This window comes from Carassius auratus, chromosome 24 (genome assembly GCF_003368295.1).
Source record: "Carassius auratus strain Wakin chromosome 24, ASM336829v1, whole genome shotgun sequence".
Taxonomy (NCBI): domain Eukaryota; kingdom Metazoa; phylum Chordata; class Actinopteri; order Cypriniformes; family Cyprinidae; genus Carassius; species Carassius auratus.
The window spans coordinates 12,889,488-12,909,413 of NC_039266.1; the positions used below are offsets into that span (position 1 = coordinate 12,889,488).

Below are 19,926 nucleotides of genomic sequence, written 5' to 3' on the forward strand. Positions count from 1 at the left end.
ATTAGAGGTTTACCCTAATGATTCAGGACAAGCTAAACACATGGTTTGGAAAATGGATTCATGGTGTACTCGCTTATTATGTTCATTTTTCTACATTTTGAACACAAACAAAGTTACGGACCGCAGCTCTGATTGGTTGTTTTTTACCGGGAGCGGATGACTTTCTGCAAATGGCAATAGGATCACTGGGAGGAGCCAGAGGAGCTTGATTTTTTCACAGATTATCTGTCTCATATTCTACTGTCAGGACATAATGACAGGTTTAACAAATATGTAAAAAATATATTTTTACAAAAGTTCCCTACTGCAGCTTTAAGAGCATTTAATATTATTCTAGTTACATTCCTTGAAGCTGCTGGAGTATAGAATATTATTTACAGTAGATAATGTTAAACCAGTTAAAAGATGTTATTATGGGATTTGTGAAAACTGGTGACTGAACAAAAGTCACAGACCCATGCACAAGAGCAAGATTTAACATGAACAAAAGTCACTTTTTTTTTTAACTTCGTCTATTTTCTGAGCACAGTTGATTTGTCTCTATCTCTGTGTCACTTGAAGCTCAGAATACTCTGTCTCTGAGACATTGTTTGAGTGTTCCTCTGTCTTGTGGCCCGTCTGGAGTTTGGAGAAGTCCATTTCACCATAGTAGAGATCATCAGTTTCATTCTTCTCATCATTCTTGCTGATTGCAGTGACATTGTTAGTACAAATAGCCATGGTGTCTCTGTTTCTATCCTCAGCCTGAGTGGGAGAAATTTGAGAAAAACTGTTTTTAAATAAATTTCGTTCTGCTGTAAAAGAAGCATTGTTTGTGGAGATAATACAGTGAGTGAAGTGAATTAGTCTTCAGAAAATTAGCAGAAAACAATTTACTTTTATACAAACAATTTACAAAAATGTTCAGTATGACAGTTGCTGTCTTTTCTCAGTAGATTTATTCATATACTGAGAACCATTCAGGAACAATTTTACATTTTGTAATGATTATGTGACTGAATCATTCACTCAACTGAATGGTTCAAAAACACTGATTCATTCAGGAATCAAACAGCTATGGTTTGAGACACAGACGTGCACAGACATCAGTTCTGCTGTGACTTTATTCTGAATTTTTTTTCTTGTGGACAAAACAACTGGCAATATTTAACTTAAAATTTAAGTTACTCAGTGTTACTTTGTACCTGATCACTTCCTATGACATGGGCCTGTCTTGAAGCCTTTTTTCTGTTGCAAAAGAAAAAAAGAACACAATTGAAAATGTATAAATTCATAAAACATGCAATTAATAAATACAACATTAAAGACATGAACTACATTCATGGTATTATCTATTTACCTCATACAGTAGAAAAATACAGCAGACAACAGAAGAAAAGCCAAAAGTCCTCCTGTGCAGCCAAATATCACCAGATGAGAGAATCCACTCTGTGCTAAATTACAAAAGACAAAGTTCATTAGTGCCAACAGATGGCTTAATGTTGATGTGAGTTTCTTTTGGAGGAACTTTAAGAAAAACACAATTACATACAGGGTTAACAATTGCTAAATTTTCACTTTAATCACATCAACGATCATTAAAACAAATTAACTTTAAATCTCTTACAAATGACTCGTAGCATTACTATAGTCTCCACAGTTGAGGCATCAGGTGTATTTCTTGGATATGTAGCAATGCAGGTGATGTTCCTTCTGTTATCTTTGTATGAAACTTTGAACGTAAGCATTGAAACCACTGACTGGGTTTTATCAGGTTTCTCCTGTAACTGTGTTGTAATTAGAGCAGATTTAGAGATGTTAAACCAGGATATTGTAGGAGGTTGTTTGGGACAGGGGGCTTCAGCAGAGCAGATCAGATTGACTGTAGTTTCCTCCATCACTGTCAGATCACTGGGTTTAAGTTCAGGAGGTTGTGGTGAATCTACAGGGTAAATGATGGCAGACAGCATTACGGAAAACGTACATTGCACTTGTAAGAAGGTCAGGTTTTCACACTCGGGGTGAGGTTTAGCACATTTTACAAAGTGTCAGCTACTACATGCATTTACCACCCCTAATGAAGAAGATACAGTTTTATAATGTTATGGTATTTTTTAAAAATGTAGTTTGTTCATTTCTTCTTAAAGTTCATACAAATTCATACTTTGGTCTGGGATGACACTTACCTCTGACATTGATCCTCACAGTCTTTTTTGTAACATCTGTACTGGGGTTAAATGTTGCTTTGAACACTGGCTCCATTTCCAGTCTGAAGTAATAGAGGTCTGAATGATTCTTCATGATGTTATAGAAGACAGTTGTGCAGTTCCTCTCTCTGATATTTCCAGTTATCTGTATGTTACTGAATCCTCTAATGATGTTTTCACTGCTGTTAAACGCTATAAAACCATCTTTTTTTTTAAACTGTGATTTGCTTTTTGTCCAGATCCCATAAATAGATTCTGCCTTGTTAAGTTTGTGTTCAAAATTGGAGATGTGGAATGTGCAAGGAATCTGCACACAGGAGCCTGTCAGAGCTGTTACTGTCTGAGGCATCACAGCAGAGTAGTCTTTATCAGCTGGAACATAAAACACATTAGCCATGCTAGAAACATGAAGAAAGGAGCATTTAGATTTTAATTCCTATTAACCCTATGGATTACATTACAATTAAACTTTAAACATGCATTAATATTACACTAATAACAAACTGAGGTCATATATCCTTTTACTTTTAGTAGCTAAATTTAAAACCCACTGCAATAGCATTCAATGTAAACTTGAAGTGTGCTAACAAGGCCGGCGCTAGCTGTTTGGGTGCCCTAAGCACAAATGCTTGGCGCTAGACATCAAGTTGTTGTTATTTTCATCTGAAAGAACTACTTTTTTTCAGTAAGCTAGGCCCTATGTGTTCAGTAAGCTTGTTTCAGTAAGCTATGTGTTTTCAAGGCTTCAAAGTTTTATTGAATGCTATCTCTATACAAGTGCAAAGTAATGCATTCTTAGTCAATCTTTTATTTTATAATTTTAAGAGCAGTAAACATATATTGCAATGTTAAGGAATACATTTTTTTTTCATTCAGATATGTACATCAACATGTATAAATTGTTAGTAGTCAATTAATGGGGAGATAATCGAAATCGAATCGGTCTGAAAAAATTAATCGTTAGATTAATCGATGCATCGAAAAATAATCGCTAGATTAATCGTTAAAAAAATTATCGTTTATCCCAGCCCTAGTGGAGAGTTGGTGAAGTTTCCTGGTGAGTTGCTATCATTTTGCATCGCAGCAATGAGCACTGGAGCTAGTCTACGAGCAGCAGTGCACAATAACGACACACACACACACACACACACACACACACACACACATATATATATATATATATATATTATACTGTCATTGAGTAGCACCGAGTAAAAAAATAAACGTTTTCTTTATATCTAGTGGCAGTGATCATAACATTAGTTCAGATAAGTACCGGTAACCTTTGTCATACTGTCGTAGAACTGGTAAACGTTGTCTTTGTCATCTAGAAATAGAAGGCATCATGCTAGCTATATGGGCGTTTTTAAGTGTTTATCTCTTCCTCCGGTGAAAATGTTTGTGCTGTAGGGGAAGTCAGTGCGTTTGGGTTGCTGTTGGTCGATATCTATCTATCTATCTGTCTGTCTATCTATCTATATATGAAGTCTATCTATCTACAGGTCCATCTCAAAAAAATTGCATATTGTGATAAAAGTTCATTATTTTCCATAATGTAATGATAAAAATTAAACTTTTATATATTTTAGATTCATTGCACACCAACTGAAATATTTCAGGTCTTTTATTGTTTTAATACTTATGATTTTGGCATACAGCTCATGAAAACCCAAAATTCCTATCTCAAAAAATGTGCATATTTCATCCGACCAATAAAAGAAAAGTGTTTTTAATACAAAAAAAGTCAACCTTCAAATAATTATGTTCAGTTATGCACTCAATACTTGGTCGGGAATCCTTTTGCAGAAATGACTGCTTCAGTGCGGCGTGGCATGGAGGAAATCAGCCTGTGGCACTGCTGAGGTGTTATGGAGGCCCAGGATGCTTCGATAGCGGCCTTAAGCTCATCCAGAGTGTTGGGTCTTGCATCTCTCAACTTTCTCTTCACAATATCCCACAGATTCTCTATGGGGTTCAGGTCAGGAGAGTTGGCAGGCCAATTGAGCACAGTAATAACATGGTCAGTAAACCATTTACCAGTGGTTTTGGCACTGTGAGCAGGTGCCAGGTAGTGCTGAAAAACGAAATCTTCATCTCCATCTGGCACCTTGATTTCCGAATGACATGCAAAATTTGCTTTCATCCGAAAAAAGTACTTTGGACCACTGAGCAACAGTCCAGTGCTGCTTCTCTGTAGCCCATTTCCTGCACACTGGATGTTTCTACTTCAGACTCAGTCCACTGCTTCTGCAGGTCCCCCAAGGTCTGGAATCGGTCCTTCTCCACAATCTTCCTCAGGGTCCGGTCACCTCTTCTCGTTGTGCAGCTTTTTTTGCCACACTTTTTCCTTCCCACAGACTTCCCACTGAGGTGCCTTGATACAGCACTCTGGGAACAGCCTATTCGTTCAGAAATTTCTTTCTGTGTCTTACCCTCTCGCTTGAGGGTGTCAATGATGGCCTTCTGGACAGCAGTCAGGTCGGCAGTCTTACCCATGATTGCGGTTTTGAGTAATGAACCAGGTTGGGAGTTTTTAAAAGCCTCAGGAATCTTTTTTGAGTTTGAGGTGTTTAGAGTTAATTAGTTGATTCAGATGATTAGGTTATTAGCTCGTTTAGGGAACCTTTTCATGATATGCTAATTTTTTGAGATAGGAATTTTGGGTTTTCATGAACTGTATGCCAAAATCATCAGTATTAAAACAATAAAAGACCTGACATATTTCAGTTGGTGTCCAATGAATCTAAAATATATGAAAGTTACATTTTTATCATTACATTATGGAAAATAATGAACTTTTATCACAATATGCTAATTTTTTTAGAAGGACCTGTATATATCTATGTATTTATTTATTTATCTATAATCTGCACTATCTGAATACTTTCGTCTACTACTCGTCTCTCTAGTCACTCTCAATGCTCTCAAGGCGTGCTTTGGTAAATTCTCTCCCCAACGTGACATGATGCAATGCATTGTGGGGGAAAGGAGACCGCTGTAAGATAGTACCTACTTTTTCGTATTATATTCCGTTTTGTGATACCCAACAACATAAAATACAATGAATAACAATTTAAATGTTTATTACCAACAAGCAAATTGCAGAAATTTGTTTAAAAAATTAACCCCTGCAACACAGCCTTTAAGTGGCGCTGGGGGGTTGGTCCAAGATGGCGACCGGTGCAGATGTTTTATTCTGAGCTCCAAGACTCTGATCGAGTAGGCCTACTAATGATTTAGATTGAATTTCTGAGACTGTATTATCGACAAATGAAGGAGTGGAGCGTTGTTCTTGCATCCAGTAAGTTTTTTTCACTCGAATAAAAGGCCCTTTGCCTAACCAAAGTCTTGCTAAACGAGGACACGTGCGCACTGTGTTATAAGCTAAAGTTTTGCTAATGAGCCAGGACAAGTGTGCTACGATGACAATGAGAGATGCTAAGTAGGTGAGAAAGGAAGGCTTGTTAATGGACATAGATGCTGAAAGTTCATTCTCGGTTTTATGTACACCTCTTCCTGATACTCCCACAAAAAGCCCAAATCCTAAGAAAGTCTGTACTAAAGAAGAAGATGCAGTTTCAAATGATGACATCCTAAAAGCCATTAAGAGCTTAAACGACCGTTTTTTGAAGTTTGAAGAAATGATCATGAAAAATACAGCCGATTGCTAAAGTGCAACAAAATGTGAAAGGGCTGGAGATTCAGTGTAAAGGTACTGAGGATCAGAGGTGGAAAGAGTACAAAAATATTCTACTCAAGTAAAAGTACCAATACATGAATGAAATTTTACTTAAGTACAAGTAAAAGTACCAGTCTAAAAATCTACTCAAGTAAAAGTAAAAAGTAGCTTGTTTAAAATGTACTCAGAGTAAAACTTACTTAGTTACATTTTAACAGTGGTGGGGAGGCAAAAATGGGACCAAGGGTGTCAGACTCAGTTCCTGGAGGGCCACAGTCCTGCATAGTTCAGATATAACCCCTAATTAAACAAACCTGGTCCAGCTAATTTAATCATTTAGGCTTATTTGAAAACTACATGATATGTGTGCCGGAGCAGGGTTAGAACTAAACTCTGCAGGGCTATATGGCCCTCCAGGAACTGAGTTTGAGTTTCAATGCAGACGAAATGCAGAAGCTTCATCGGAAGTGGCATTTAGATGTATTTACACACTGTTTAGTGCAGGACAAGAATGCATTTAACCTGCAGTTACAAATGCATGAATAATGTTTTGATATACACAAGGCATAAAATGTTGAATACTCATTTGAAATGATAAGAAATTATAAAAATCAAAAGATACTTTAAATGTGAAATTAAAATGGTGTCACGCTGTCAGTCTCTGTTTTCCTGGGTGTTCCCTAGTGAGCTCACTTCTCCTTAGGCACTTCACCATAGGCACTTTAATTCCTCTAGTCTGGTTCTGTCTTCACAGTAATTGCACTCCAATTAGAATCGCACAGGTGCTGACAATCCTCTGTCATTAGTCTCCCTATGTATAGCTGTCTTTCTCTGTCATCTGTTTGGAGTCCTTATCCTATGTGTCTATGCTCTTGTCTCCCGAGACTTCACCTACCTTCTCGTTTCCCCGTTTCATCCGGTTCCCTCTTTTGGTTTGTTTGTCTATCAAGACTGTTTATTTTGTATTTACCCTTCTGTTAATAAAACCCATACCTTGCTATTGGATCCTGCCCTCCCCTTGTGTTTATCCTAAACCCAACCGTCACAAATGGCCAGTATGTGTCAGCAAGTCACTGTTATTAAGTGAGTCACTGCGATTGAACTGAATCATTTAAACAGTTGATTCATTCAGAAACGATACACTGTCATGTAGCTCAGAGACGCAAAACTGTGCTTTGGTGGCTGTGTTTGGAATTATTTTTTGTTGTAAAAATAGAGCAAAAACAGGCAATATGGTGTCTAAAACGCAAGTCTTTTAATTAACTTGTTTACTGACCTGTTGTAAAAAAAATAATATAATCATGATTTTTGGAGGAAAAGACGGCATTCTTTGTGTGATTTTGATTTACTATATGACATGATATAAATATGCACATTTTCTGCCCCTATCTTCAATTTTGTGATCATTCTAAATGCGCTTTACAAGACTGAATCACACAGTGAAAGAACGCACTGTAAATGCGCGCGCACATTGTTAAAACAACAATGATATTATCGCAGAAGATATATATCGCACACTCCGCACTAGTCTTTTTGGCTAATTTGTGCAAAACCTCTTGCTAAAATGTCAAAGCTTCATTTTAACCACCAATGCAACGTTGCAATTATTAGAATATGACGGGGTTTCGTTTTCAGCGGTGTCTGCACCACTAATAACGCGCCTGTTTTGTCCGTCTGCATCTTTCTTGTGATTTTTAGCGCCAGTTTGCCCTCCTGCACAGTATTTACTGACGTAGTTTCCAGGGAGTGTTTTTTTTTTTTTTACTCAGTAATTAATGTGTTTTAAAATGTAGCGAAGTACAATAGGCTACTTCAAACAAAATATACTTAAGTAAAAGTACAATTACAGATTTTAAAAATTACTTTAAAAAAGTAAAAGTACACAAAAAAGCTACTCAATTAAAGTAACGCAAGTAAATGTAATTCGCTACTTTCCACCTCTGCTGAGGATGCAGTAAAACAGATGAGTGACCAGATGACTATCCTGAAGGAGAAATAAGAAGATTCCGAGCGGTACAGTAGGAGATGGAATCTTCATCTTCTGAATCTTCCAGAGAGCAGCAACGAAGATGTGAGGAAGGAGGTGCTGGAGATTATTGCGGAAATCATTCCAGAGGAAAAGAGCAAGCTTGGGTTCATGGTGGACACTGTGCACAGGGTTGGACGCCCGAGAGAGGATAAAAGCACAAGTCCAATCATCATTCAGTTCACCATGCGCACCTTCAGAATCAGACTATGGAGAGCTTCTCTCAACGCTGATGTCATGAAGAGAAAGAATCCTCGAATGACGGAAAATTTAACCCAACTGGAGAGACAATGCAGAAATAAACTCTGGCCTCTTGTTCAGAAAGCGCATGCTGACGGAAAGAAAATGAAATGGCAGGGGTCTGCTGTAATCATTGACGGTGTGAGACACACCGCATAACTTGTTAAACTTCCCTTAATGTGAGGTAAAATTTTCAAGTTAATGATGTCACACGATTAGCTCTTTTGCACTAAAAACGGCTGGGTTATTTTTTAACCCAAAATGCTGGGTTGAGTCTGTTGGGTCATTTTGTTGGGTTATTTAATTTCTTTTTAAACACTTTTGGGTAGTTTCAATTTACCAGGTGTTGGGTTAAACCTGCTGGGTTGCGTCGCTGGGTTGATTCAGGCCAGCGCTGGGTTATTTAACGCGCCTTGAAGATGTTTAAATCGCTCCCCAACTGTCATTTTGGAAGAACAACGGGGCAAAGCCACGGCTTTCAACTGTTTTAAGGTAAGTTTATTTAATGTTTTCAATAATAATTATTTTAAATTGGCAGAATTATAACTTTTTTTTTTGCAGCAACAATACTGTTAAACGTCTACAGGCCAACATTATTTACGTTAAATGATGAACTGTTTACCTCAAACGGCCAACCTACGTTACGCGACTCGCATAATCGTTAAGGTATCTGAGACGACAGATTAATAGTTTTATTAAGTTTCAGAAAGTGACTGCTGGCTGAAATATGCGAATACCTGTGAAAATAGAGGAAAAAGTAGCTTCTGACACTGAAAAGGGAATTTGATATTTAAGTGAGTCAAATGAGTTCAAAAAGTGAATACGACTTTCTGCTCTAATGTAAACGCCTGCAGTTGTCCATATCGACATTTAAATCATACAAATTACGTACAATATAGTCGGACCGCAGGTCTAAAAGAACCGACGACCCAGTTCAAGTAAACCGGTTCAGTAATTCTCGAACAAAGTGATTCCCGGAAAAGAATCGACGTCTCAGGGCATTTCAAAGTGCGCGCACGCACAGCGAGTGACGCTGGCCGCGTTAGTGAAGTGATTTGATGTTTTTGTGGTTTATAAAGTCCTTTTACATACAAATTATAATTCAAAATGTGTTTTTTCCTGTCAGAAAAGCGCATGGATACATTTGTGAGAGAAAAACTGGTCGAGTGCAGTCTTATTGAGGCGTCTAACGGTAAGTTCGTGTTTATTATACATTTTACATAATTGTTTGTCTGTGATAATCAACTAACGTTAACCCTCACGTAACTTAAACGCACATATATTTTTATTTCGTGCTATAGTTAAAGCTGCACCAGAATGTACCTAATTTATGAGCGTAAACATCATATATTAATTTTCCAGATCGTGTTTTTGACTTGTCCTTATCACTTTGGTACATCTGTAAGTTTTTATATATGGACTGTTTTACCTACGTGACTTGTCATAAAAATGTCTGTTTGCGCGCATGCAGTGTGATCTCCCTTATCTGTGCCAGTGACTGTGTGTGTTTGATATAGCCAGCATATTAACATAAAACTGTGATTTATAATGACTGGAACATCCCATTGATTAGACAGTTTGAAAGCACACCTTTCAGCCAATCAATATATCATATTCTGCTTCTGTAACCCAACTCATAGGTGAATTTAACTCATAATCATGATGGGTCAATTTCATGATTAACTTCACACAGTTAATTGAACTGAATCACTGTTATTAAAACAATTTGTATTTTTTCTTTTTTTTCAACTTTATTTTAAAGGTTGGAACAAACATGGAATTCCTTAACTGAGCAGAGTCCACAAAACCCATGACAGCAGATCTCTCAGGCATTGATCATAATCAATGGACAGGTAAGGATATTCTGCACTATTTTCAAAAGGAATTTCAAATTGTATATTTAATTGTATTTTTCCACATGTGGACATATACATTGTGAAATAGTCCAAACTCAATTGAAAAGCATTTGTATTTCAGATGCCTTACACAGAAAGCTGTCAATTTGTGTCAAGGGTGGGACTATACTATGGGGCGTGTTTGTATTGGGAGATATTTTGTAGTTTTTACCCCAAATCTCTCACTGTTTGCACTCTGTTGCACGTCAGCAAACAACATTGCAGTTCTACTCTTATTTACCTAGCTGCATCTTACCCTATATTTTATACCTCAGGTGAAAAGCATTTGGTTAATGGTGAATATTGACCAATAGTACCATGTGGCTCTAACGGTTAGCGGGTGATAGTAGCTGCATTTGGGGTAAAAATGACAGAATTATTTATTGTGTGAGGTGCCCAGAATATAGGGAGATCCGGATTGCACTGTCTGTTTTTTATCACACATCTCTCGGAGCGGCAGCTGCCTTTAGTAGTGCCTTAACCTCCATTGTTCAAAGCATTTTGCATAGTTGTCTTTGAGTGACGTCACCTCCCAATACAAACACTCTCCATAGTATGGTCCCACCTCTGACAAAAATTGACAGTTTTCAATGTGAGGCATTGGAAATTCAGATGCTAAAGATTCCATTTGAGTTTTGGCAGGTAACATGTGCGACACAGTGAAAAAACAGACATGGTAATTCATAAAACCTCATGTACTTGTTCTTATGTTGCATCTATGCTAACATTAGTCTGTTTCTCTCTTATTCCAAGGTCACCGTAGCCACCAGATCCAGTCGGTATCCAGATCAGAGGGTCACTGCAGTCACCCGGATCCAGTACGTATCCAGACCAGATGGTGGTTCAGCACCTAGAAAGGACCTCTACATCCCTGAAAGACAGCGGAGACCAGGACAACTAGAGATACAGATCCCCTGTAAAGACCTTGTCTCAGAGGACCACCAGGACAAGACCACAGGAAACAGATGATTCTTCTGCACAATCTGACTTTGCTGCAGCCTGGAATTGAACTACTGGTTTCGTCTGGTCAGAGGAGAACTGACCCCCAACTGAGCCTGGTTTCTCACAAGGATTTTTCTCCATTCTGTCACCGATGGAGTTTTGGTTCCTTGTTTTTCTTTAGTTGGGGACAATTAATATCAAGCGATATCATCCACTTGATTGCACAGAGGGACGATAAATCACTGAATCAATGACGAATTGACTTTAACTGAAAACTGAGTGTTTACTTTTGTCCCTTTGCATTATTACACACTATTTTCCTATTTAATACTGTAAAGCTGCTATGATGCAGTATTTGATCAATATGACAGGCTTATTACTCATAATACATGGAAAATACAGCTACAAACTGACTTTGTTTTTCCATTTGAAATTTGGCAGTCACTAAACTGAAACCGTAATTTTTGTTCAGTGTTTTTGAAACAGTGTTTTGTTCAAGATTTGCAATTGTGTTTGGATTGTCACAATTTGTCACATGTGCAAAACGCAATTGAAAATATAATTAGCAATTCCATTTGAAAATTGTCCTTCCGTAGACAGGCTCTATAACGGAGTACACTGCTCTCAGGTGTAGATCTTTGCTTCAGAGCTTAAGTGTTTGACAATAGTTCACCCAAAAATGAAAATTGTCACTAATTATTCACCCTGGTCTGAAAGCTCTCGAATATCAACGAAAATATCTTAACTTGTGTTCTGAAGATGAACGAAGGGCTTACGGGTTTGTAACGACATGAAGTTGAGTAATAAATGACAGAATTTTCATTTTTGGGTGAACTATATGTTGAACTACCCTAAGCAGTGCACATCTACCTAAGTAGGAGTCTTTATATACTTGATATAAATTTAAGGACATCTTTAAATGATTTTACATTTAAATTTAAAGAATGTTAATTGTCAATGTCATTTCACTGTGTATTTAAATAGCTAAAAATCTCAAAATGTAATAGTTAAAAAGCTAGACACAGGTCATTCAGAAATAATTTTCTTATTTATTGCAACTGTATTTCTGTGATTTTTATTTATTTATTTTGCATTTGCTGGAAACATAAAAAGGGAAAATTCCATGTTGTTTGTCATTGGTAAATATTTTTGAATGTCAGATGGCATTAAAAATATTTTTAACAGTCTAAATAACCTGTATTCTTCATTATTTATTAGTCCATGATTGCTTTGTTAAGTAAAAGTGAAATGAGAATTACCCAGCAAGAATAACCCAGAATCATAAAAATGCAAACCCACAAATGGTAAAAATGACTCTATCTTGGGTTTTCTAAATAACCCAGCATGCTGGGTTAAAATGTGTAAACCAGCATGCTGGGTTACTTTAACCCAGCATGTGTTCTGTCCAATATTTACCCAGTGCTGGGTTGCCAATTGGGTTATTTTTAACCCAGCCATTTTTAGAGTGTGGTAGACAGTTAAAAGAGCAATATGTTCACTCCAATAGTTAAAATAAGAATGTTAAGGAGTTTATTGAGGTACTCATGTTCAGAGTTTTCTACTTAGTGGTAAGCTAATCTTTTATATTTTCTATCTCAGGTCTTTTTTTTATTTTCCTTTAACTAACTTAGTTCTTATAACTTTAACAGACATCCAGTTCATTATTTTTCTTTTTTTTTGTATTATGACAGACTTCCGTTTTAGTTCCTTAAAAATAATATCTTTGAATGTAAGAGGTATTCGCGATAGCACCAAGAGGAAATCAATCTTTTTATTCAGTAGATGAAAAAATGTTGATTTAATTTTTTTTTTACAAGAGACTCATTCGGTGGACGATTATGTGAAGTTTTGGAAAGCACAATGGGGTGATATATGTTATTTCTGTCATGCCTCCCAACAGTCTGCAGGTGTCGTAATTTTACTTAATAAATTTAAAGGAGATATCATTGAATACCCATGACCTCAAATGAGGGTAGATGGATAATCTTGGTTCTCAAATTAGAATTTTTTTTTTTTATAGTTTGTAATTTATACAACTATAACAATACAGCTCAAGCAAAAATAATGTTTTTACAACTTTGCTTGAAACTTGAAGTCTTTAAAAACAAATATAAAGGGGCACATTTAATTATTGGAGGTGACTATAATGATGCTCCAGATGATCTTGTAGAGAGGGTACCTGTAAGATTAACTCCACATTCGAGATTCAAAAGTACTGCATACATTTGTGAACAACTAAGCAATTATAGATGTTTGGCGTTTTCTAAACCCTGATATTAATGAATTTACCTGGAGCAATGTTAGTAGATCCTCTCAGTCTAGAATTGATCTATGGCTTATATCTCCCTCTTGTCTGCAATTTGTGGCAGAATCATCACATAGTTATGCTCCATTTTCTGATCATAAATTAATTGCAATCCATTTAGCAGGAACAAAACAAAATGGTAATATACATGGTTATTGGAAACTAAATAATAATTTATTAAAAGATAAGGAGTTTTGTGATTTAGTCAAAATAACAGCAAAAAATATTTTTGATAATAAAGATGTGATGTGAATCACATACAAAAATGGGAATTTTTCAAATTTAAAATTAAAGAAGCGGCAATTAAATGAAGTAAAGCAATTTAAAAAAAAGAATGTAGCAAAAGAAATAAGCATTATGGATAATTTAAATATTTTAATGATGAAGAATAATCGTTCAGAGGAAGAAGAAACTATCATGAAAAAATTTAAAGAGGAAATAGATGATATGTATATTGATATGGCTAAAGGAGCTTTTGCAAGGTCACGAGCAAAATGGCTAGAGCAAGGAGAAAAAAATGTGAGTTATTTCTTTGCTTTAGAGAAACAAAACCGCAAGAGAAATAAACTACTCTTAAAATTGATAATAACATTACCTCTAATTCTTTAGATATTTCAAGATATGTTAGTACATTTTATAGCAATACATATAAGTCTAATATTCAATTCATTGAGTGTGATCAAAGTGGTCAATTGCGATCGTCCTATTACTAAAGCGGAAATGTCAGAGGCTGTTAGTTCAATGAAAAAATGTAAATCACCAGGTAATGATGGGCTTTCAGTTGAATTTTATTTCCATTTATGGGAAATGATTGAAAATCCTTTGAGTTATTTAAAGAATGTATCTTAAAAAAGGAAATGTCTTTGAGCATGAAGCAAGGTTTAACATGTCTTCTCCCTAAGCCTGATAAAGATCATTAATTGATAGAAAATTGGAGACCTATTACACTCTTAAATATTGACTACAAAATTTCATCATTAATTTTTGCTAAAAGAATAAAAAGTGTGAAAAAGTGATACACAAACAGGTTTTATGTCTAAACGTCACATTAGCTCCAATATAAGACTTGTTCTAGACCTGATGGATTATTCTGATAACATCAATACTGATGCACTAATAGTATTTCTTGATTTTATAAAGCATGTGATACGGTAGAACAGTATTTTTTATTTAAAGCACTTCAGATTTTTTATTTTGGACAAAATTTCATATCTATAGTTGAAATGCTTTATAAAAATATTGATAGTTCTGTGATATTATATCCCAACACAACCAAAAGATTCCCTGTACTGAGATCAGTTCGCCAGGGTTGCCCTATTTCACCATTTTTGTTCCTGCTGGTTGGTTGAATTACTTCATTACATATTAAACATATCATTACATATTAAACATAGTCCTATTATTAAGGGATTGTCTATTTTTGGTAGGGAAATTTACTCAACTAGCGGATGATACAGCTCTCTTTTTGAATGACAAACATCAAACTGATAATGCTATAACCCTAATTGACCAATTCTCTGCTGCTTCAAGTTTAATGCTTAACAAATCTAAATGTGAAATCCTATGCCTCAGACTGAAGAGAAAAAAGTGTTTAATTTACCTGTTAAGAAATGTGTAAAATATTTAGGTATTCATATCTGCAAGGATCACAAAGAACGTCAACAACTAAATTTTTCATCTAAATTGAAGAAATCTAAAACAATTTTAAATTTATGGCTTCAAAGAGATATTTCTATTTTAGGAAGGATTCTTTTGACTAAAGCAGAAGGGATTTCAAGATTCGTTTATCCTGCTCTCTCTCTTAATGTTAATGATTCAATATGTAAAGATATAAATACCATATTTACAAATTTTGTATGGAAAACAGACACCATCAACTTAATAAAGCGGTGCTCTCTGGTTTAAAGGATGAAGACGGATTTGAACTTTTGGACTTCGGTGACTTAAATTAAACCTTTAAGGTGAAATTGTTGAAGGAATGTTTGAGAACACCTGAATCATTATGGTATTTTATCCCCAATAACATTTTTAATAGTGTAGGAGGCCTACAATTTTTATTGAAATGTAACTACTGTAACAGAAATGAGTCGAACCAGACAAATTAAAGAGTCTATCAAAGCTGTGTCTGAAACATGGAGCCGGATTCCTCAGGAAGTCATAAAACATTCTGTGCCACAAGTCCCAAGCAAGATGAGCAACCAACTTGTTAACACAACAGCTTTCAACATTAACCACTAGAACAATTATTTACAATTTCAATTCGAAGAAGAGAAATTTGGTGTCAAATGTGTTGTTCGTAATGGAAATGCAACGCTGGACATCACTTGTAAACCTATGAGATCGAGTTAAACACTTCCATTGACTTCCCCCCAACTAGCAGAACCAGACTGAAATTCCTGAGGGGCGGGGAAGGGGCTTTGAACCTTTGGTCTCCACAGAACTCTTTGTCATGAGAATGGCAAAGAAACTGCTTTTTGTACATATATATGGACAGGGACGTGCACAGACATTTTGAGGGGCAGGGGCTCAAGTGAAATAAAGGGCACTTCTCATAATTACGTATTTATTTTTCTTTTTGGAAACAAAAAAGTATATATATTAACGCAACAATGACTTCCTTTTTAAAAAAATAATTAAAAAAAGTTAATTAATTTTATCTTCCTCAAACTCTAATTTTCAAAAGATGTCTACAAAATAATCAGTTCACACAGAAACCATGGTCTCCTTAGTATTCACTAGGTTTATAGAGCAGCAAAGGAAACCATCCCACAATGTGCATGTTTTGAAAACATTTTCTATGCTACTAGCTTCAAGTATATATTTAGAATAACCAAAATAACTGCATCAAGCAAAGGGGTGTGTTTTACTAATAATTTTTTTTTTTTTTTTTTTTTTTGCACAAGGCACTACATCATTTTAGTTATTTTGGTTTTATCAGAACACATAACACTTTTAAATCAACACAAATATTCACTCAAAACTGAAGAAGGTTGTTGCTGCTATTTTGTTAACTTTGCATTATGCTGCCTGCCTGGCCCTGCACTGCACGCATGATTAAAATTAATTGTTTAAATACTTTTTGTTTCACAAGCAAAATAACTTTTTAGCTTCACACAACTAAGCATCAGAATACTGAATTGCCTTAATGTTTTAATCAAATACATTAATATTATTATTGCTATGCATGTACACATACACAATAACTGATGGTGACTGACAAGGACTTAGTTTCACATTTGAGGGAGGACTGTATCATCACCATCATCAAATAAAACCTTCAAAATCCACATTTAGATGGAGTTTGTTTTAAACCTACTACACTGAAAAAATATTCTGTGGCTTAGTAAATATTTAACTTAATTAACTTAATAAAATCTCTGAAAATCTTACTTGATTGTTTGAATTAAACTTACCAAAATAATTGAGTAAAAATTTAATAAAATTAAATAAAAGCCAATGTCATATATGTATTTGTGGTTGTATGGAATACTATTTTATAAAGGTTGAGAGGAAATAAAAAACAAGTTCATAATTAAAAAGTTAATTTATAAATATTGTTATTTTTAATGTTAACTTATTTCTACTCAGTTTTATTTATTAATGTACAGATGCAGTTACTCAGATTTACTACATTTTTTAGAGTGTAGCCTATCCTCCATCTGTTTGCATCTGTAGATTTCTTCTAGATTCACCAATTTAGATTTCTAAATTTCAGGGGGAAAGACTCTTGATGCAAGTCATTAACTAACTGGGGACGTTCTTATTTTATTAAATTATTTTATTACATGGCTTGGTTGATCTTGGATTGGTGGTCAATGAGTGCTTCAGAACTCCTGACCTGATATTTATACTATTCTTCAATAAATATATTTGTTTGACAGGGAAGCTGTGCGCAAACAGGAATATATATTATTTAAAAAAAAAAAAAGCACCCCAGAAAAAAGGGCACTTTCTCTCCAGGAATAAAAAGGGCAGGTGCTCAAGCCCCCTTTGATGTCTATGTGTGCATGTGCCTGATGTTATGTAAAACTGCACAGCGTTTTTAGCTTTTTTTTACATAGGCTACTCCACCCTACACCAACCGAGCACATTTCCTATCATGAATGCCTGTGAAAGACAATCGAACCAATCAGATAAGGCTGCAGCCGGGTGTTTCTCAACCATAGAGAGAAGAGTCTATAAAAAGTTCTCAACACTTTGCACATTGCGTGTCAGTCGCATCACTTGGTGTGATTTCGCCTCTATTCACGTCATTGACATTGCATTACTAGGTGTGAATATACCATTAGTGTTCTTTTTACTAGAAGTAAACAGACAGTTCCCACCGATGATAGCACAAGTTATATGGATTTAAAGACTGTGAATTGCTGAGCAAGTCTTAATATAGGCGCAGTAAGCAGCACAGTTCCGTTCGTTGGTGGAAGAATGTGAACGCGCAGAACTGCTTCAGTGTTTCAGTGAATGTAGATCAACATTTATCTGCGCGCTTCAACTCTCAATGCACTGCAAGTGTTTGTTTCTAATGTAAAACGCAATCAAATGATTTGGCGGTCGAAATACGCTGCAGATTTAAATTTGGCATGAATGGAAATAATTTAAATACATTTTACATTATTACTTTTCATGCAGTTAACATCTCGGAAGTTTGTGTAATTTTTATGGACTGATCAGGATCATTTTTTTATAATTTGTTTAGTTATTCATATTTTCACAGGCCAAAGGGCTGCAGTCACATTTCAAAGTGTTGGCGTTGTCTGTACGGGACATAAAGAAACATTAATGGAGAAAAAAGGGTTTTGGTACAGGTGCATTGGAGGAATATACTAAAATAAACCCTGATCAAGTAGGCTATGTGAATGTCTTTCACCATTTCAAACTAATTAGCTATGTTGTTTACGTCTTTACTTTTGTAATTGCAAAAGTTGGCTTTGGAAATTTTGCCCTTACAGCACCTTACAGAAATATACTAGATATTCCTTTTATTTTCAAGTCTCATAAAAAATATAGGCCTAATAAATAAATAAATAAAAAAGTACATCTTATTGAATAATTTAATTATTCTCAGATTTGAAATACATGCTGAGACTTGTGTCTTTCTCTGGAATGTGTTTCTAAACTAAAGGTTTCTTCAGAAAAATGTGCCAAGTCTGTAACAAAGTTTCCCAATAGTGTGCACTCTAGTCTAGTGAGTTCAGATGTTTAGCAAAAGTACAGAAAAACTGATTGTTTGTTATTTTCACATATATATATATTTTTTTGTGCTCAGAGAACACTATTATGAAAATCACTTTTTAAAAACATGTTGTAGAGGGAATTAAGAACTTAAATACAAGTAAGTGTATGCATTTTTCCATAATACACATTCTAAGCAAGAATTTGTGCTCTGCGTTTAACCCATCCTAAGTGCACACACACCTGGAGCAGCAGGCAGCCATTTAAGATGCAGCACAAGGGAGCAGGTCGGGGTTCGGTGCCTTGTTCAAGAGCACTTCAGTCGTGGTATTGCCAGCCGGAGACAGGACAGTCAAACCCTCTAACCACTAGGCCACGACTTCCCCTTCATGACTTTGTTCATTTCATTCGTAATGATGAGAAAGATTGACCAACCTGAGTGAGTATGTACCAACACAGAGCTGATGAAAATAAAGGACGTTATCTGGTTTCCTGCCATCAGGGTTCGTAGAGTGGATGACATTGGACTTTACAATAGCAACAAATGAGTCCAAAACACCTTCAGAGTACACTTTATCACTAAACAACACAAAATACATATCTGTCACGGACATTTATCAACCATAACTCATTATTTGTTACCTAGTGTAATATAATTATCTATAAGGATAAGCCACTTTTCACTGTTACACTCATGCTACTGTACACAGTCATCTGATATTGATCATGTTTGCCTTTTCATGCACTGTAAAACTATGACAACTCATCAGGCTGACCACAATTAAAGTTACATAAGTAAATTCATCTGAGTGACTGAGTTATTTTCATTTACTAAATAAACTTCTATTCATAAAAAATATACATTAATTGATTATACCAAATTATTTTTGCTTTCTGGCAAAAACGAAATACCTTAATAATGCTAAAACATTAATGGAGATAAATGACTGGAACTGAGACTTGATTTACAGAAAAACTCTCAAGAACTCACTGTAAGCTGAGAAAATACTGGAAACTCTCGCCTATAAACAATATATTGTATATATAGTATATATATATATATATTGTTTGTATAAGTATATATTGAATATACACTATTTCTGTGAGAAAGAAAAGCACAATAATTAAATTTCTTACCTCAGAAAAGTAGTTTAACTTTTAAGAAGTGGATGTCCCTAAAACTTTCCTCTTTGTTGCAACTACCCTTTTTTTAACATGCTTCATGCCGTGACACTGCACTAAAACCCAATGTAATGTCACACAGGAAGATACTGTATTTATAGGAACTACAGACGTGAGACGTCACGAGTAGAGATTCTTCCTTTTTCTATTTCTTTTGTGTTTTCAAACATGTAAAAAGTAAATTGCTTTAAATAAATGGTTATTGAGCTGTTTTTTAATGTCACACAGGCCCAGATCTACAGCAGTGCTAGCTCAAATAAAAGCAAAAGCATCCTCAGCTGAAGCTGTAATATTAGCAT

At 35.4% G+C, this 19,926-nt stretch overlaps 1 protein-coding gene across 1 annotated transcript; it reads right to left on the reverse strand.

The window, feature by feature from the left end:
• Positions 1 to 234: 234 nt before the first annotated feature.
• On the reverse strand, positions 235 to 19,686 carry LOC113042328 (myeloid cell surface antigen CD33-like). The gene is made up of 7 exons (XM_026201094.1): positions 19,583 to 19,686; positions 18,881 to 19,024; positions 2,166 to 2,558; positions 1,607 to 1,921; positions 1,340 to 1,433; positions 1,185 to 1,227; positions 235 to 744 (listed from the first exon to the last, which is right to left on the reverse strand). Exons 2-7 carry the CDS (start codon positions 18,966 to 18,968, stop codon positions 541 to 543), a joined length of 1,137 nt encoding a protein of 378 aa, XP_026056879.1. The 5' UTR covers positions 18,969 to 19,024; positions 19,583 to 19,686; the 3' UTR covers positions 235 to 540.
• Positions 19,687 to 19,926: the final 240 nt, after the last annotated feature.

What these genes read in the sequence shown, in the direction of transcription:
- LOC113042328 (XM_026201094.1), bottom strand. Translation starts at nt 18,968, where the DNA reads ATGTCATCCACTCTACGAACCCTGATGGCAGGAAACCAGATAACGTCC. An exon ending in TGTGAGGATCAATGTCAGAG is followed by an intron (nt 1,922 to 2,165) that starts GTAAGTGTCATC and finishes TTTACCCTGTAG; the next exon opens with ATTCACCACAACCTCCTGAA. An exon ending in AGTAATGCTACGAGTCATTT is followed by an intron (nt 1,434 to 1,606) that starts GTAAGAGATTTA and finishes TTTGTAATTTAG; the next exon opens with CACAGAGTGGATTCTCTCAT.